The 20,127-nt window shown below is 44.7% G+C and overlaps 1 protein-coding gene across 5 annotated transcripts in view; it reads right to left on the reverse strand.

The window, feature by feature from the left end:
- FGFR2 (fibroblast growth factor receptor 2) overlaps positions 1-20,127 on the reverse strand; it is a 130,574-nt gene that overhangs the window by 47,975 nt on the left and 62,472 nt on the right. For 2 of the 5 annotated variants that reach the window (XM_078643934.1, XM_078643935.1), the window contains exons 3-5: positions 9,101-9,370; positions 2,926-3,000; positions 368-537 (exon numbers count right to left, since the gene is read on the reverse strand). In XM_078643934.1, the coding sequence (XP_078500060.1) occupies positions 368-537; positions 2,926-3,000; positions 9,101-9,370 (515 nt within the window). The remainder of the gene's footprint in view (positions 1-367; positions 538-2,925; positions 3,001-9,100; positions 9,371-20,127) is intronic. The other 3 variants (XM_078643937.1, XM_078643936.1, XM_078643938.1) reach the window with 2 other exon arrangements.

Here is a 20,127-nt window from a genome sequence, read left to right on the forward strand (position 1 = left end):
CAATGCTTTCAGAAGGCCTTACATAACATATAGCGCTAACGTAAGGTGACATCAAAGCACAAGCGATTGTATTATTTATGTATATTTAGTAGGCTCTTCAGCAGCAATCTGTGCACAGACACCCCCCACCTCAGATATGCTTGGATGAGTCCATAGCACTTCACCAGATATACAGCTTATGAAATCCCACCAGCAGAGCCAGGATAGTGGTAGCTTTGCCGGTTTCCACTGTTGCACACAACATGTGTTACCTTTGTTGACATGCAATGCACATGACCGTTCTCCATGCTGCAAACAACACAGAATGCACCGTAAAGGCTACATACACCTTTAAAAGCATGGGCACCCTACCACAGAACGTACTCACCTTGAAGCCGCCAATGCGGTGCTCTTGCTTGAATTCCTTGCCGTTCTTCAGCCACCTCATGGAGGGCGTAGGGTTGCCAGCGACGGGACAGCGGAACTTCACAGTGTTGGCAGCGGGCACAGCATGGAGTCTCTTTTCCAATTTTTCTGTTTGCGTCCAGTATGGAGCTCCTGTTGATTCAAGCAAAGAGACTTCCTGTTAGCAAAGAGCAAAATCATCCATATAAAGGCCATGTGCATATTAATGGAGTTTACTGAATGTGCAAAAAAAAGACGAGCACACAAAACTTTGCCCTGGCGAGCAGCACTCATGTAGCATCTTACCCCTCTGCCAGGGGCACTGCCTCAATCTTAGCCAACTACTGAGGAAATAGGGCGCCCAGTATGCCAACAGGTACCTAGATACACAACAGAGGGAGCAGCAGTGGTCCCAGTCTGCATTTTTAAGTCTGCTTACAAAATTATTATAGCAACAGCACCCCGTCTTTTCTAGTTCAGCATCTTACTGAAAAATATGACGAAAGCATTTTAGAGGAAGTGTGTCTCCTTAGCAAGCGCATTATAAATGTTAATAAAGTGCAAACCATAAAGGAAAACCGAAAAGCCTTTATTTCCATGCGTCGTAAATTATTTAAAAGATAACCAAATATCCAGAAACAATGTGCACAGTGCATAGGTCCAGGAGGCAGGGAGGTGAACAAAAAAGAATCAGTTATTCAATTGCATGGTATTCATAATGATACAAATAGCAGGAAATGGGTATGTGTCAATTCTTGAACTCAATACGGAATTTTTGGGGTCATCATCAGGACAGAAATGATGTAAGGGAGCAGCCTTATCAAGATTTTTCATAACAGAAAGGTTTGTACACTAAATGCAACAAATGTATAGTGGAATACATACTCTGTACATCCACTTAATATGAAGGATCTTGTTCAAGAGAGGTGTTTGCAGCTCCAAATCTGTACATAGTTTTGTAAGTGCATAAAGCACCACCGGAAATTCCTTCTACATTCACTCCAACTTGCGGCACCTCCTCAAACCTTGTCCACAGCATCACCCAAAACACTACTACACATCACCGTGATCCCTCCCAGCTGCACCATGTTGATCTCAAACTAAAGAAGTATATCAACTGGCGACCAGCAGTACCACCTCACCTCCCAGCAAGCAGCATATCAATATCATTATGCAGCACATCTATACTGATATACTGCACACCAACTGATTCAGAACTGAGACGCAAATGAAGTGCAGTCACTCCACCATATTACCTTGCTACAGCACCCAGTGCTATTCCAGTACTGAGACCCACACAAATCTGCTAAGGCTCCTCAAACCTGCCCAACAACATTCCAACTATTTCACTACTAAGATTTACCCACAACTGTCACAGGGCAATCTAACTTTCTAACACCAAATGCTGTTCCAGTACTCAGATCCACACAAAACTCTACCAATTCACCTCCATCTGACCTTCAGCTCCCTTTGTTATTACGGTCCAAGAGTTCACACACAACTCTGACACGCTAAAATAATTCCCTTCTGGATCTGCTGTGCCAGTACTGGTAGTGACATACAGTACAGGCTGTACTCCTCAAGCCAGCCTGCAGCACCACCTGCTTTTCTGCTGAAGCACCGCAGCCTGCAGCGAAGAGCGTGCACCTCCCCATAGATCATACAATGAGAGTTAGCTCCTCCTGCACTCGATGCAAGGGTGCAAATAGCGCCTCGGAAACTACAAAGAACATCTCTCCTTGTTTTCCCTCCACTCACCCCTCACGGTAGAGGATCAAAACCGGGTTCTTTTAAGAAGGGGGCTGACAGCCAGCCCGGCCAGCTTCAGCAACAATGGTCTCTTCCTGAAATAAATCTAATTAACATGGAATTTGAAAAAAAGAATGGCCAGGGGAGGGTAAAAATAATTCACTTTCTAAACCTCATTTCCTCCATTAACTGGATCCCCTATAAATACCAATACCCCTCCTCTCTCCACTCCTAACCCTACACTCTTTAAAATATTTTTGTATTTATAGCCAGGCTCGAATTCTTGTAAAAATCTGAAATCCCTTCTCCTCGACTCTTTCCAAAAAATAATCACACAGCTGGGTGCATTCACTGGAACAGTATGAACTTAGGTATCAACTTCGGCAAAAAAAAAAACCTGCACACAAAAGAATCACACGTTCTTCCTAAATAAACACCTACAGCTCAAAAAACAGTACATCCCTAAAAATGTATATCCCACAAACATCTGGCCTCTCCCTCCCCCCAAATAACATAAGAGCAGCCCCTCTCTCCTTAAAACGCATAGGTCTTAAAAAGCCCCCTCCTCCTCCCTAAAATAAATCACCTACAGGGAAGAAGGGGCAACACTCCCCCCTATCCGCCCCCTCCCGTGCTCCCAAACCTGATGTATGTCCCACACATGAATGGTATGCAATCTCTAGATAACGTCAGACCTCCTGTGTGAGAAAAAGAGTAGCTCTTCGAAGCATGCTTAAAACCTTTAATAGGCGCTAAAAGTAAACGTGCCAGGACTCTGCTCGAATAACTTACTCATGTGGTTGTTGTCATTTGTGAAATCTTCAGCGCCGTCGTTGTCGTCTTCGTCATCCCCTGATGAGTTTGCATCTGTACCAAAAACAGTACGTGTCACCTTAAGAATAAGACTTTACCAAAAAACACCTCGTCATTATTTTATTTTAGGGCCTTTGCACAGTTTCCGGTAGCCTGCACGGGTTAAAACTGGTGCTGCAGCACAGACAGCATCAATCCTCAACTGTGGCAACCATGTCAGTATTGATAGCAGGGCCCTAGCACCAATGAACCTCACTCTTCAAGGGTACCACTTCCATCATCCAACCCTGATGGAACTCCATCTTCTGCCCTTGCTTGATCACTCCATCTTCAAAACCACCTGTATCATCTACAAAGCCATCACAACCGGCACCCCACCCATCGGCCTGACAAGTTATCGCCAATAGGTGTTGGCGTACCAGCAGCCAGGCCACCATCTGACGGGGCCTTCGCCGTCCAGGATCTGGAACAACACCCTGATATCAGTCGTGACTGCCTGACCCCTGCTGCAATTTAGGGAAGAGCTGAAGATATACTTCTGTAAAGAGCACTATGTCCTGATGCAGTATCAGTACACAGCTTCTAGAAACTAGCTACTCCTACAGCCACACGTTGACCGTGTCTTTGCCTTAACCCTGTAAAGTGCTGTGCAGCCTTTTGGCTAGGTAGGTGCTATATAAATTTAAATTACATATAATATATACTACCACCTCTTGTTACTCCTGTACTGAAGCCCACCCCCATGCACAGCACTGCGAATGCACATCACGCTCGACCAGTATTACCCCGTGTATCTCTAGTACTGAGACCCAGGCACATTCACAGCTCTGCTAGTGCACCTCGCTTCTGGCCAGTACAATCCCTTGTTGCTCCACTATTGAGACCCGGATCACACACAGCTCTGCATAAGCACCTGACACCAGGCCTGCATTGTTCCCTGACATTTCTTTTACCTGGGGCCTACACACAGCAATGTCCATGCATCTCACTCATGGTCCACTGCCTCCACTTCTTTGTATTCAACAATATGGTAATTTGCTCTATTACATGTGTCTCCTATCCTTAGTACACTCAAAAAATTCTTTTTTTTTCAATTCTCACCTGTCCTTAAATGCTCAGAAAGCAAATGCCACATATTGCCTGCAACAAAATGCACTATCATCGTCAGATTCAGGTGCTGCCTCCAACCCACTGATGACATCACGATCGCGGCCCTGGTCGAGGGCTGACCCATAGACACAGAGGACAGGCCGTACTGTCTGGAATTCCCAAATCTTCCTGGACTTCAGACAAGCCAATCAGCGAGCTGTTTCGATCACCCGCTTCCTGTGAACTGACTGGCCTCTCTGTCCCTTGTAGCATGATTCAACTCAAGGCGCCTGCCCCAGTTGCATGGCTGTGCGCCTCTGTCAGCCTTCTCATTTAACAGGAAGTCCTCTGTCTATGGGGATCCTCCCTCTACTAGCTTCACATCCCAACTGCATGTGGACATACCCTGCTCCACAAGCCTTCCTCTGCCCCACCCATAGGATCTGGAACTGGCACATGAAAATCTGCTTCATGTTCCAATCTCCTCTTGAGTTACTGCTGAAAGCTCAGTGCTTGCACATTCATCTAGACCTACACTGACTTGTTTTTTGCAAGACGGTGGCCGATTAGGATTTCACAGGTGAAATCTGAAATGGGAAGTGCCAAAAAAGTGCTTGTTAGACAATTCTGACCCCATTAGACATGGTCCTGATCCCCGTCTCTTCCCATGGGTCCCTGGAATTCCTCGTGTACTCTGAGGTTTTCTGGGCAAGGCAAACCCACTAGCAACTTCTCAGGGCCTACACGAATCGATGATGCCTCTGGTTAGTGATTGCCAGTAGAATCCCTCCTCCACGCTCTGCCCAGCCAGGAGTTAATCCATTAATCAAGCCCTTACATCATGCTAGAGCTCAGTGTGGTGGGAATGCCTTATAGACCTGTGGCCGTGCACATCAGGATCTGAAAGCAATCATGCTTGGGACACTGAGGAGACACATGCTTCGGCCCAGTCACCATGCATATGGCAGCGGCCATATTTTTCTGACTAGACTACGAGTAAGCATCACTATGCTGTGCGCACCCATATTGCGCCCTAACATTAATCCTTGGAGCCATCTCAGGTCAAGAAAGTTGCCCTCACACACCACTAAGGGGACGGTGCAAGCATTTTTCTGCTGGAATCGTGTTGAAAACTTGTGAAACCTTCGGATGGAAACTGGTCAGATGCAGAATGAAACTATACTTTTGCTTCATCCCTAGTAAAACTAAGTCTTGTGTAAACTGCTCTTATGCACTATACAACTGTTCTTATGTAAAACCTCGAGTGAAACTGTTCTTATGTTAAAACCTTGTGTGCTGTAGGAAACCATTCTTATGTAAGGAGTCTAACACCCATCAGGTCTTATAAAACCCTACATAAATATTTATGTAAATAGCCTCTAGTCCGCAGACAGCAAGGTCCAGTGGTGCGAGAGGACAACTGCACCCTAATTAGACCTGTTTTTCTACTACACAATCACGGTTAGAGGGCTGTTTTCTCTTGCCTGTGTTAGGGTGCATGAAACCACTCCCTTTCTCCTTGCCACCACTGTTTCACTTGTTACCCTGCTGCTCGGTGTTGTTCTCTGCACTATGCTCCGAGGAACACCTGGAGTATTCCATGTGCCAGAAATAATGCCGAAAGTAAATGAACAAATAAAAAGCCCTACCAGTGCGCCTCATTTTGACCCTCTTTCCGATTCCAGGATGGACCCCAATGCTCAGCTCTGTCAAAGCATCTCAAACTACTGCCTGTCATTTCAGACCTGATGTACATCCAGTTCTGCAAATGCATCTCATCACCGCTCTGCTAAACAGACATAAACACAACTCCAGCAATGCACCCAACCTCTTACCCGCATGACCCTCTGCTCTTCCTGTACTTGGTCCACTACCCTCATTGCTGCTCTGCACGATAATCCAGCATGTATGTGGACCCCCAAACACAGCTCTATCAAAATACCCAACTCTTAAGCTGCAGCAGCACCCCTCTATTGCAACACTGGACCCAGTGATCCACCCTGGCATCTAAAATCTACATCCCCTGCCAACTCAATACTTGAAGTGTCAATCAAATTGGTCAATGATGCGCAGTGACGCATCTAACTCCATTACTGGGACTCACACAGCCGCCTTTCCAGCAAAGACCCTGGGGCGCTGCTCAACTAATGCAATCAGTCCTGTCCTGTCACCTAATTATTGTCCTGTTTTGGTGTCCCAAGAAGCTCTGCTAATGCACCTCAATCACAAAATGTAAAGACCAGCAACGTTTCTGCAGTTTGCCACTGAGCTGCACCTAGGAGCAGCGAATGAGTAAACAGTCGCAGCACTTCTTACCCCTAATTACGTATCTGAGTCTAAGAAGAGGTTATGTTAGGGAGGCTGTCAGGATATACCTGGTGGTGACGGACAGTAAAAAAAAAAGCCAATCCAATCATTCATGCTAAATACGGCAGACAGTCTGATGGCTTACTTGTGAAGGCCCATACTCCGCTGAACCAATGGAGGAAGTTATCCACTGCCGGAGTAGATTTTACTCTGTCAACATAAAACTTGCAGTCCACACAACTCACAATCGGATGGGTGGACCTTGAGTTTAACATTGGAGTACCTGTCTGCCAAACTCTCAATCATAACCAGAGCCCCACTTCATGCAAATCAATACTGACCCTGCTCCTTAGGGGAACAGTCCATCCCAAACCTTGGTCACCTCACACATTCACCCTGTGACCCACTTTTTTGGGTGGGCAATTTGAGATTCACACCCACCCGAATCTGACTAAGCTACAACCTGAGTCTACGGAGACGGTCACCTCCCTAGTACGTTTGGAGATTTCTCGAACTCAACTGTTGTTTCCCTTCTCTTACATGTTTCCTAGAGTCAATAAGCACTGCACATGCTCAAATGGATTTTACACTCCACAACACAATCTGTGCATTTTATAGACTGCCAGAGAATATTGCCTTTCTGAAATCCCTGGCTTGTGCCGCCCTAGCAACTCATCACACCCATGCCAGATTGTGTGATTTGGCCAGCGGCAAGGTTGGCACACATGACATCCACAAGATCAATTTTTACATGCCTGGGATTTCATCTACCAGCCTGATGATCTCTGGTATCAGCGGTCGGGTTTATTGAAACAACTGGACTAACACAACAAATGATGTTGATTTGTAAGGGAAATCCCAGGACTGGAAACAAGGGGCCCTATTCACAAAGGTACATTTACACATGCAGATTTACTGACATGTAAATTTACGATTTCACTTACGGGTAAGTCTACTCTTTTGGATATTCACCATTTAAATGTGTAGATTTACACCTAGGTTTGGACCTATATGTATCCCCCTTCCAAAACAGGTGGGTGCAGACATCAAAGAATATATTTATAAATGTAAAATTACTACCAGTAGCTTTTCACATGTATTTGGAGACCTACATCACCGGGGCAGAGATCTCTCTATCGTAAAGTATAAGAATAATCAATTAAATGTATACCTTTATTTGTTTAAAAAAATATATATTTTAACCTAGAGCTAATATGATAAAATATTACAGCACATTACCTCATCAATTAAACTTCTTTAAATATTGATTTAATTCACATATATTCATTTACTTTATAAATAATATTTTTAACATGAAATGTAAAAAAATCCCACTTGCACTAGCGTATTACTATTTGATTAATATTTATAAAATGTACTTTAAATTTAGTTGTCTAATTCATTTTAATGAATTATATTCTTTTAAAATAAAAGATAGAAGGGTGTCTGTATTAGCATGTCTGTTCCTAAGTCCCTTCTTACCTCCCCTAAGACCCTCCTTAATAAAAAACTCCTATTTTTTTTGTCAGTAGTCCCCATTATCCAAACACTTCCTGTCCACCCTCCCAGTTACTACAAAATATGTGTACTTATGTGCTCGGAGATCTCTGCCACCATGGCGGTGATCACCTCATGGAAAATATATAAAAGGCAGAGGGGGGCTCTCCACCTGTAGGTTAGTGAATAGCATTTTGTAGTATGGGAGAAATACAACTCTGTGCCGCAAAATACAGCTTGTAAATAGGCTCACTGTTTCCTGGAGTTATTGAGCCTTATTAAGAGGTCTCTGTTGTGAGGCCCGGTAATGTTGCTTCCATGGAGTCCCGATACCAGAAGTATCCCCAGGGGGAGAGGAGAAGAGTTAGAGGGGATTAACTGTGGGACCCCAGCAGTCCCCATAAATTGGGAATTAATAGGATTATCAGAAATTCCAGGTCCGATTCGGCTAGTAATTTTTCACTTCTCCCCAGTTTCATTTGGGAACTGCAGTTGCAAAAAGTAGCCGTAGTTCTTGGGTGATATACAACGGGTCTGTGGAGTTAAGACAGGCCGTGTAAATCCGACAAGATCCATTACTTTGAACTACTGGACTCATTGTAATTACCAGGGAAGGGGGATATGATTTTTTTTATCTTACATTTGCATAGTGCAACTCTGCCTATGTACTTAACATAGCATTTCCTGAAAAATTTAGGTTTCTTGGACTTGACGCCGTGTGGTCTATAGCCAATTACTTTCTTTGTTTCCGTGCTTTTCTCGTGGCCTGTGAGTTTTCAGTTCCACGTCTGTGTACACCAAGTGGTTAGCCATACCCTGGTCTTCCCAGTGTCTTCATGTGTCCAGTCACTGCCAGTCAGTGTCGCTTGGTGTCTCCCTTTACCATGACTTCAGAAGCCTCCCCATGGCACCCCGTGTCCATCGCTCTCCAATGAACTGTCTGCTCATGCCTGCATATTTTCAGAGACATTATCCTACAGATAAATTTATTTATTTATTTAAATATTCAGATTTCCCAACAATCCTGCACTCTTCAACTACATCAGTGGGAGCAACTTGTCTAACAGTAAGACCCTGTTAATCACCACAGGAAAGTTACCAAAAGCCCAACTGTTCTATTAATCTACTCACTGCAATCTCTACTCTGTGTCAAGCTCCATCTTTGTTCTTAAGCTAGGGTTACTCATGTGTCTGTCCAGTTTCTTGATCTAGAATTGTGATTGGCCGATGTGGATGCCACCATTTTGTGCCTCTCACTCACCTGTAATGTTCACAATGAAGTAGCGGGTCTCTTGGTTTTGGAGCGGCCTGGTTGCACTGCAGGCGTAGAGGCCGGAATCCCGGGGAGCAGCTTCCCTAATCTGCAGGTAGGGCCCGATCAGCAAGGTGCGATTGTTGCTCACCAGTTGGGTACCATCCTTTGTCCAACTGACCATAATGGCATCGCCCAGAAGGCAGCGCAGCTCAACCGACTCCCCGGGCAAAGCTGAATGAACGTCAGGCTGGGAAATCTGATATTTGGTTGGAGGTTCTGCAGAATGAGAAGCAAAGATAGGAAAGGAAGCACAGGAAGAACAGGGAAGCCAGAAATCAGACACGTAAGCAGGTAGAGACAGAGAAGAGTAAATTAGTAAAGTACCCAGAAAAATAATGAGAGAGAGGTAAAGAGACCGTAAGAAGAGAAAAGGGCGCGAAGCACCAGGAAAGTTGAAGAGAAGGAAGAACCATGGCAGATTTAGGAATGGAGAGAGGTACAGAGAAAGATGAACAGAGGGAGGACCAAAGGAAGAAAGAGATGAGGAAAGGAGCGAAGGTATCAAGAATTGTGAAGAGAGGAAGACACAGTGGGATATGCAGAAGTGGAAAGTGTATAATATACCCAGAAATATGACGAGGAGATATAGTAATAGAAAGATATGAGGAAGGGTGAGAGGTGCAAAGAAAAATGAATAGAAGGAAGAACAATTAGATAAAGAGATGAGGGAAAGGAGTGAGTTACAGAGAAAGATGGGAATTAGTAAGGAGATATCAATGATAAAAAGTATGAAGTACAAGGAGGTAAAAAGAGGGGCATAGAAAGGTGAGAAAAGTATGAGCAGAGAGATGAGGAGAGGAAGATAGAGAAAAGATAAGTTAAGTGAGAAGGATGGAAGGTGTAGAATAAAGAATGGTGAAGTGAGAGGTGAGGAAGAGTGCACAAAGAGGGGATGAAGGTACAAAGGTGATGTGACCGATGCATACAGCAAGAAAATAGTTGTAAGAATGAAGTATACAGAGAGAGAAGAGGGAAGTGCAGAGAGAGAGAGAGAGAGGAAAGGAAACAGAGTCAATAAAGTTGCCCTTGTACCACAGAGAGTTAGGTCAGCACACCGAGTAACAAACCCCCAAGAATTGCATTAGTGCATGCATGTGTTCAGCAGTCTGCTAAAGAGGTATTCACGACAATGAAAGAAGCTCCCAAAGAAATCGCGATTGTTGGGTAGACACAGGGGCAGAAAAGGCAAATTGTCACACTCTGTTGTTCATTGATACTCGTATTAACGTGTTGCTACTAGACCTTTGCTATATTGCAAATATAGCAGAAATGCAACTTATGCGATAGATTTGTTTAATACAACTGCACCAGCTTTTTAAAACTGGCACAGTTTTATAAATTGACGGCTAAAAAGGGTTCTGCTTTGCAGCAAGGACCTTCCCACTGCCTTAAGGGTCAGGAGCTGCAGCGGCTTAGTTTTTGATCAGCAGTGCCCAGTGTAAACCAGGGTATGTATTCTAAGAGTAAGAAAAGGAGACAACAAAGCTGAATGGCGGCCATTTTGTTTCACCAGCGTCACTCAGGTTATCATTGTTTCCTGTCCAGGTTGGGCAGGACATCAGGCTGCATAGATAGGCAAACTTAAACTATGTGAGAGTCGGCCAAATTCAGAAACTTCGTACTTCTTCAACTAGTTCGGAATAATTAAAATTTCACCCAGAAGCAACATAAAACCACGCATAGTGAAAAGGAGGGGAATAACCCTTCCTCCCTTAAGGGCAGGAGAGGATGTGATTCTGGATGGTGCAACATGAATGTGGGAGAGAGAGAGGTGACTTGCTACTGGTCTTAAGACTGAGGAGCTGGGAGGTACTGCTTGATACCGGATGATTTGCGCCTTGAAACAATGAGTCTTTGGATTATGAACTACATCTCTTCGGAGACTACATACTGTGGTCATACTATACCTAGGCACTAGCTGAGCTCCAGAAAGGCCAGTGGGTCTTATCTTCTGCAGATGCCCTGTGCTGCTCCTAGGATCAGTGTCAAGTTCTGACCACGGCTCAAAGCAAGGATCAGTGCTCAAAGTACTTTACAACTAACGTTAGATGGACTACAATAGCAAACCCCTCTAAGAAGAAAACACACCCCCCCTAACGCAAAATCTAAACCGAATCTTATTCTAGCCCTAAAATCAACCTTTACCCTAATGCTAGTTCTAACCCTGTCAGCATCCCTAGCCCAATCTCTGTTAGTAACCCTGACCGTACTGAACACCATTAGATCTTTATTCTTACGTCATATTCTACTGAAAAGTCTAAATATGCTTGGCTCTGAATACTTTTCCTCACTAGTGGTAATTCATAAAGGTGTATTGGGGGTTGGGGGAGAACAGCATACGCTATGTTGGCTTGGTTTGTCGAAGGAGGGGAACAGAGCTGGCACCTCACCCAAGTCACCCCCAGATTTGCACAGAGCATGGCCTGGTCAGGGTTTCATGATGTGGCAAGGAGAGGTCCACTCCAGGCCCACAGAGGGCAGCAGACCATGCTTGGTGGGGCAAGGGGAATTGCTCCCTCCCCAATGGTGTTATTCGATGAATTTGCCTTTTCCACCTTATACCCGACAACCCCTCTTGACGCACATTCAAGGTGACTAGTTAGGTTTCTATTAGATCCAGTGGCTACATATTGCGTTTTTACATTCTAGCTGTCCAGCGGAAAAAAACACATAGGGACTTAAATAAAAAGATAATCTGAGACCAGTTAACAGTTATCAATCTAACAGACAACAGGAACAAAATCACGTAGAGCGGGGTACAATACGCCAAGTAGTGTCTGCAGAGCCAGGTAAAATAATTCAAGTGGGGTCTGCAGAGCCAGGTACAATACTTTTAATTGGATCTGCAGAGCTGTGGACTAAATGTCAAATCGGGATGGGTACAATACTTCATATTGGACCTCTCAAGCTACGTGCAATATTTTAATGACGGCCCGAGACCTTGGTACGGAATACTTTCAAGAAGATCAGCTGAGGTGACACCTCTAGCGCAGAATACAATACTTCAGACAAGACCTCCAGAGCTAGTCAAATAATCCATTTAACATATGAACAGCAGGATTCAACACCCCAGCTGTGGAGTCCAGCACTGTACACAAAATACCAGGTGTGGCCGGCAGAATGGAGCACAACACTCCAGATGAGGACACCCTCAATCATGCAGATGGGGCGTTTACAAATAAAACACAGTGCTCCAGATATGGCCACAAGAACTTAACTCCATACTCCAGATGCAGCCACCAGAGGTGGGCACTAATCTCTAGATGTAGCCACTTCAACTGACCAGTTCTTTAGATGTGGCCTCCAGAACTGAACAGAATGTTCCAGATGAGCCCTCATTTCCAATGTGCACAGATGAAACAACTTGTTTATTAAACCTCTATATGTGCACTGCAACATGCCCCTTGCTAGCCACACACCCTTGACACATTGTTTAGTTTCTCTTACTCCTTCCATATTTTCACTCCTATCTCGGAACCAAGGAAGCACATGTAATATCAAAGTGGCTTTAACCCCAAAATCTTCACCATTTTCAGAGCCAATGGCCTGCTGTGAAAAAGTCAAATTTTCTCAGTATGCTGGCACCCTTTGGTTTACCTGTCAGTCACTCTAACCTAATTGCACAAAGGGTGTCAATGTGGGTCTCCAAATTCCCTGTCACTGAGTGTTCTGAAAACCGAGGGTCCACCAAGCTTGCCACCTCAAACACAGAAGCCTTCCTTCAGCCGTGATGAGTGTTCATTTCCACATTTTTGCCTCTTTAAGTATTATTAGTGCACCCAACAATGCCAGAGAGCCCTTTCAAGTATTAATGTTGATATTACTACAACACAACTCACCATTGAGCCACTTGTTTTGATGTATCTGGTGCGACTTCTCTACTGATCTTCCTCGACTGAGCCCCTTCTGTCTGTGCCCTCAGTGCACTGAGTCCTCTCAGTATAACTTCATCCACCATTGCCACTAAGCCCCTTGCTTATTGTGTCTGCGTCCATTTTCACCAGTGAACACTTTAAATATTCGTGTACTCACCAGTGTCACTGGATCTTCTGCCTAGCTGTGCCCTACGCCTTGTGTTCATGCCCCTTCACTAGGGCACCTCTGTCTCACTGGAGCATAGGTCCACTTTCAGCGACGGGCTCTTTTAATACAACCTCATTCACCACTGACAAGAGCTGACTACTCTTTGCGGGGCGCTGGGCCTGCTTTCAGCACTGAGCTCTTTCAGAGTTCATGTAGCCAACATTTCCACCCTACTCTTGTCTCAGTGTCCTGTGTCCACTTTCACCGATGAGCCCTCGCCGGAGTTCTGCAGCTACCACTGACACTGAGCCCCTTATCCACGGAGACCCCTGCTACACCCTCACCTGGCCCAAAAGGGCACATATTCCGCTGCCTGCGGCCCTGCCTGCTGCTCTTCCGGTCTTTGAACCCTGCATGCCTTGGCTGCTCCCCTAGAAGATCCATCCAACAGGACAGCGGGCTTTGGATCAACAAGGCCCACTACCCATCCAACTCTGGACATTTTTCTGTGGATTAGGTCAAACATTGATTGTTTTGCTTTTTGAAATTCCTATTGCTTTTCATTCAAGTTATCCTTTCCGTTTGACTCCACGAAGGCAGAATCTCTTCTCCCATTTTACAGGCACTTGTCTTAATAAAGTGATTTTATACCAAATTATCGATCTGCCGGACAAAGCTGTGCTCTGGGTTTCCTATGGGCAAGCAGAAATTAGACAGGAAGCCCTCTGGATATTTTAATGCTCATGTCTCACAGGCTATTTGTCTAAATCCTAGTGCCTGATATTACAAACGGCTGTTTTATTACTTTCCAACAAAGTCATATAACTTTCCGTACAAGTTCACAGAATGATCCTATCAGGCACCAAGAACCAGCTTACCCTTGAGATTGGGTAGGTTTCCTGCGTGCCTAACCTGAGGAACCCAACAGAATTCCTACGCAACATACTATGAAACTGTCTACAAAGAATGATATCCAATATTTGTCATTGTATTTGACCTTGGCCGGTTTATTGGGGCCTTATGCTCGCCATCTTGGAAAGTGAATCCTTACGCAGGCGGAGGGGAACCTTTCTGCGACCAGCGGGGACTCTCACACCCTGTCTGTGGGTACCTTGGTGGGGGTGCTGGACTCTCAGTCCCTCCCGGGCTTGTGTCCTTGGCTAAGGGCGATAACAGCAGGAGAGGCCCGTCCCTGTGTCAATATGCTCTTTTTCTCAGATATGAAACTAGAGGGCTGAGAAAACAGTGCAAAGCTTGCAATAGTCACTGATGACAAAACAGCCACACAGGATAAAAAATTAGCAGTGGGCTTCTGGGTGCACAATAATATACAGAGATTTTTTGAGGGGGAATGTTCACCCAGTTATACCGTTCTCGCAGGTAGCGATCAGTTTCAACACAAACAATATGTGCCTGGATCTGCTATCACAACATTTAAAAACAGCAAAACAAGGACCCCAGACATTTGAAGATTACAGCATTCCTGGAGTTATTATTACAGACAAAGATTCCTTTCACATCCCTAAATCTGAAGAATGACGCATATGCAACTCTAAGTACATGTGAAAAAACAACCTACACCCACCCTGAATGAAAACCTAAAACAATTCAGAAGAAACTATCAATACAGGGTATCAATTACGAATGTCAACTTCTTAAAGTCCAAATGACCTAATGCCTGGAGAATGCTGCTCAGAAACAGTAAACTCGGTTGAAAACAAGAGCTAACCTATCTAACGCGCAGTTGCCTCCATTTACTAATTCTGGCCCGATCACATGTGAGCCATAACCGGAAACAGCTGAGCCTTGGAAAGCTGTACCTCCTTCAACCGCGTCACCTCTCTATTCTCTCGACCATTCATTCAGTTACCCCCTTGAACATTTGTTACTAAAATGGCCAGTCAGTTCCTCTCTCCTCCAACTCTGGAGAAATATCTTCAACAACCCCGTCGACCAGTGCCTTATTTACACCGTTAAAGAAAGCCAAACCAAGACCCATCCTCGAAAACCAGAACAGCCCCAAAGCAGACCCACCATGACAAGAATGAAAGTTAGCAACCCAAGGCTACCTTTCTTTGGTTAGACCATGGAAAAATGTGCAGTGAAACAACCAACCCAATATATAAGGACGAAAATGGACAACTGACCAAATTTCATTGGCACATGACTGACCTGCTATGAAGGAATCATTTCAAATGCTGGCCCAAGAGGAAGCATGTTATCTGATCCTACTGGATGTGTCAGCAGCGTATGATACAGATGACCAACTTGTCCTGACATTTTAATATTTGGGAACAGAAGATGAACGAAACCTTTTCATCACTAGAAATCTTTAGATTTCTCGAGAAAGCTCAATCCTTGCACAACTCCAATTCAACCTGCAGCTGAACCATTTGGGGAGTTCCTAAAACGTTTGTCCCTTCATACAGTTAATAGGCGGATGATACACAGATTCATACGAAAGTCAAGGAGAGTTTATCCACTAACCACATTAAAAACTACATATCTAGAATCCGAAACTGGGTATCGTCAACAGATGAAACTCATTCAGAATAAGGCAAAATTTCTCATTATGAGCCATGACGCAAGGAATAATATTCCAATTCACCGACAAACTGAACTACTTCAAGATGGGTATGTTCACAATGTGAAATCCCTGGAGGTATCACATGCGACAACAAATGGCTTAGAAACACACATAGCAAAAATATCAAAAGGTGCATGGCACAATCAAAAGCTACTGAAGCCAATCAAGAATTGAAGATCTGAAACAGGCATCACGGGCATTAGTTATATACAGGGCAACTGGAATTATGCAGGCAGAGGAAGACCAAATTAGGCAAAAGCATTGACTATATTATTCGGTGTGGGATGGTAAATTATGCTGTATAATGCACCACATTCTGTGGAAGGATTATTTCGCTTTTTTTCATGTTGACACACACCAATACTTTCTGGGCCAGTAGGTTACCTTATTAGTCCAGCAAGCAACAAGCATCACCTGATAGGTGATCAGTTCACGTTTGCAAAGAACCTAACACTGCAAGGCAACTGGTGTAGCGCTTATGCTTTAGTAACTTTTGATCTGTTTGGGATAGAAACATTTGTCTTAGTTTGAATCTGCAAGTTATGAAGCAGTTGGTGGATTATGTGCCCAGCACGGAAATCTAAAATACGAAGTCAAATGCCACAGCTGCAGAATCGCATAATTCAGTGGCCCGGGTTCTATTACAACTGGAAAGTGTTATAGCCAAAGTGGAAGGCTTCCCTGCAATAAGGAAATCACCTATTAAAAAACCATCACCAAAGCTGCATGGAGAAAGACTTGTGACTTATTAAAATATGAACACATTACCCAGTCATTATTAAACTCAAGTAGCTCCCATTCCATCTCCTCTGACATCTCTCAGGACAAATCGTTTCCCCCTGGAAACTGAACGATGCAAAATGCCCTCAATAGTATCCCACTCCTTCTCAGGTTTTACTCCCAAAATATGGACTAGCATCCCTCTCAAAATAGGACTGAATCGCTACATTACCTCCTTCACAACATGACTAATATGTGAAATGTGAAATATTTTAATGAGAATATGACTGTATACTGAAAGAAATAGTCTTGTGTACCCAATGACTGCCTCTTGATACTTTGTGTAAATGTATTCTGTTTCATTATAATCCTGTAATCCTAAAACTCCCCTCCTTTATGGATACAGTGAACTGATGTTAAGTGCTCTGGCATCCTTGCGGAAGCTCCATGAATCTGTGTGATGTTGGAGGGTTTGCATCAGCCTGCTTTAGACTCGGTAGAAGGCTGGCGTGTGGATCCTCATTAAAGTTGGAGGACCCTGGGGTGAGGGGTGGCAGTGGGCATCTAAAGACACCTCCTGACTCGTCGCCATTTTCGATTCTTCTCATACACGACAAGTTTTGATGCCACTTCTGCTTCATTGGCTGTCGACATCCACACACACACTTCGCACGTTTGTCCCAGACTTGTGGACGACCTCGCTCGTGCTGCAACAGTGGGACGAGTAGGATCAGTGATCTGCGCAAGCTGTAGTCTTCATTTTAATTCTTTGTTCACGAAAGGCCACATACCAAAAGTGCAAATAAAACAAAATGAATATGAAATAAGTCCATTGCTCGCGGGAGCTGCTCCAATACAAGTTAGCTTTTTAGAGACAGGTCGGGCACCAGGAAAAGACTTGACGCACCTAGAAACCACATGTGCGACACCCTACCTATCATGAGGCTGCCAGGAGACCAGCCAAATGACCCTGGTGCCCCTGAAGACTCTACAAAAAGACCCTTCCTTCGACTTCGTGAGCAAACGCACCCCACTTACCTTGCACTGGGGGAGAATTCCTCATGGCCTGTGACCCAAGATCCTGGGGCCTTGGCTTCCACAGGAGGTTTTTTGATGCAGATAATCAGCAGACAATGATCCAGCTTCTGCGGTGAGTCAGTGATATACTACATTCCACATTACTACATTTCCATCACATCGGACCACTGGCTGCTTTGAGAATGGGACGCGCAGTGTCCCTTTAGATGCTTTGGGAGCTGCTTTCTCTGCATACTGTGTCCATTCTGGTGCTTTCAGGACTTTGTGCCTTCGGTGGTGTGAGGACTGCGTTAAAAGCAGCTAGCGGTCCTTTGGGTGCTCCGAGGACTATCTACTGTCCTGCTGTGTGTCCCTGTGGATGCTCTGAGGTATGCTCTACTGAGTTTCCTCTTCTCTGCTTTGAGGTCTACCCTCAGACTCTCTTGCTGTCCCTTTGAGTGCTGGACGCTCTCTCCACTGCATTTCTCTGTGCCATTTGGGTGCTTCAAGGATGTCCTGCTTGGTGTCCCATTGGGTGCTCTGAGGAAGGTCCTGTGCTCTTCTGGGTGCTCCCATCCTTGAACTATTTGCTTCTCGAGTCCCTTTCCTGCCCCACTTTAGCATGTCCTCCTGTCTTACTTTGCACGGCGTCCTCCGGATCCTCTCACTCTGTCCAGATTCCTGTGGTGCTGTGTGTGCCCACGCCTGAAGCTGCAAAGTGCAAAGCTGCAAAGTGAAGGTGGCACCTGCGAGGTGATCGCCCAATCAGAGCAGAGATGCAGGCACAGGTCCGGGCTTGTCCTTACGCAAGGTTCTTGCTCCTCCAGATTTCATCACCTCTCCTTATCGGAGCGCTGGGAGTGGCCCACACCCAAGGCAATGGTGTTTGCTTTCGCAGTCCTCATGTTCCCGGGACTTAATGTAAAGTATGGGCAAGTCACATGTTGGTTGCCTGACTCAATACTTGGGTGTGCCATAAATGCCCCGTACTCTTGCAGCCGTCCCCTAGTGTCATGGCAACATGGGCAGTGCCAGCACAGGAAGGCCTGGCTAGGCCAGCCCCATCAAGTTCTGTGTGCATTGCTCCATCTCTATGAACTCGTCCTAAAATGTCAGCACCATGTGCCACAACTTACTGCCAACCCCTAATTCATCAGAGACACGTGGCCACTGGGACCTCACTCTGCCAGCCTTCGAAAGCCACCTGTCAGCTTATTCCAGGCGACAATCAGACATGCCCCAAACCACTGGTCCCTCCACGCTAGACACACAACTGATTCTGCTCTGGGTTTTTGCCCTGAGAGAGGCTCTAGTGACTCCCTGTACTGGTCAATGAACTGGCTATCATCAGCCCATTCACTCTTCCCAACATATGTATTCCACTGTCCACAATTCATAGTCCATCAGTGTGCAACAGCTTCTCTTCTGGTGACCAAAGTGTTCATTTGATATCCATGGCTAATTTACCGCCCTTTTGTGACCACTAACCATTCAGAAATAGTATAATAATGATAAGAAATTATATGTGATTGCAAAACTCAAAAAAAAAAATTTCACTTGGCAAAAATAACTTATGTTAAGGACATTATGGTTGAGATCAAGGTGAACTTAGAAAAACACTTAAAGTTGGACCAGTTGATGTTATTGGTGCCGCCAGACCACAATTTAACCACTGTCACTCAAATGACAAGAACTTGTGACTTTGGAGTGTTTACCACCACTGGCCAATTTCAGTGGTTGTTAGACTTTAAGTTGATCTCAACCAGAATGTCTCTTAAAATGGTTTTTCCCCTCAGTGAATACATGTTTATAACGCGGGTGTGTGTGCGAGAGAGAGAGAGGGTATGTGTGCTTGTGTGTGCGCGTTCGGACACACATGCTTAGCATAATTCTGCCATCTAGTACTGGCCCCACACTTTTCCGAGCTGATTTTTTTCAAAGAAGTCTATGGAGTCACGAGATGTGGTGTAACTCCTCCTTAGTGTACAATGTGTCTGTGCACCAACTCTTATGATAAGTTTGCTTTTCCCACTGTAGGGGAGAGTATGTATGGAGGCGTCGACAAGCATGGTGCAGCAGTGCAATGTAGAGCAAATATACTGATTATGAGAAGATCTGCAAGAGGCACACGCATCCCGGGAAATGGGTCAATGTGCATCTACAACATGACACGCTACGAACAGATTCCGGCAGTGTGGGGAGCATTTTGTGGTCAAAGTATGTATTACTGTAGATAGATATGCTTAGCAAAGTCTGTTTAGCATAACCCTGCAACTGTCCAACTAAATATTTCTTTTGTCTACTTTACAGAAGTATAAAACCATGATTCACACAGCTGAAATTCGTTATTATCCCACTAGAATTGAAAACATATCCAATTTATCTGAAGAACTTTAGTGCAGTAAAAAACTACTTGTTTTCCTCTATGTCTCAGATTACTGCCCCAGACAACCTGCGCAAAAAGCTAGCAACACATTTTGTGGCTAAAATTGAACATATTTGGGCAAATATATATGGCGATGTAGCCTCGATTCCTACAAGACCCATGAGTTATGAACCTACGAATGCTCGTATTATCTGGCTTAGGTTTTAGAAGGTTTCTTTAAATGAAGATTATGAAAAGATT

The sequence above is a fragment of the Lissotriton helveticus genome, chromosome 5_1 (assembly GCF_964261635.1).
Source record: "Lissotriton helveticus chromosome 5_1, aLisHel1.1, whole genome shotgun sequence".
Lineage (NCBI taxonomy): Eukaryota > Metazoa > Chordata > Amphibia > Caudata > Salamandridae > Lissotriton > Lissotriton helveticus.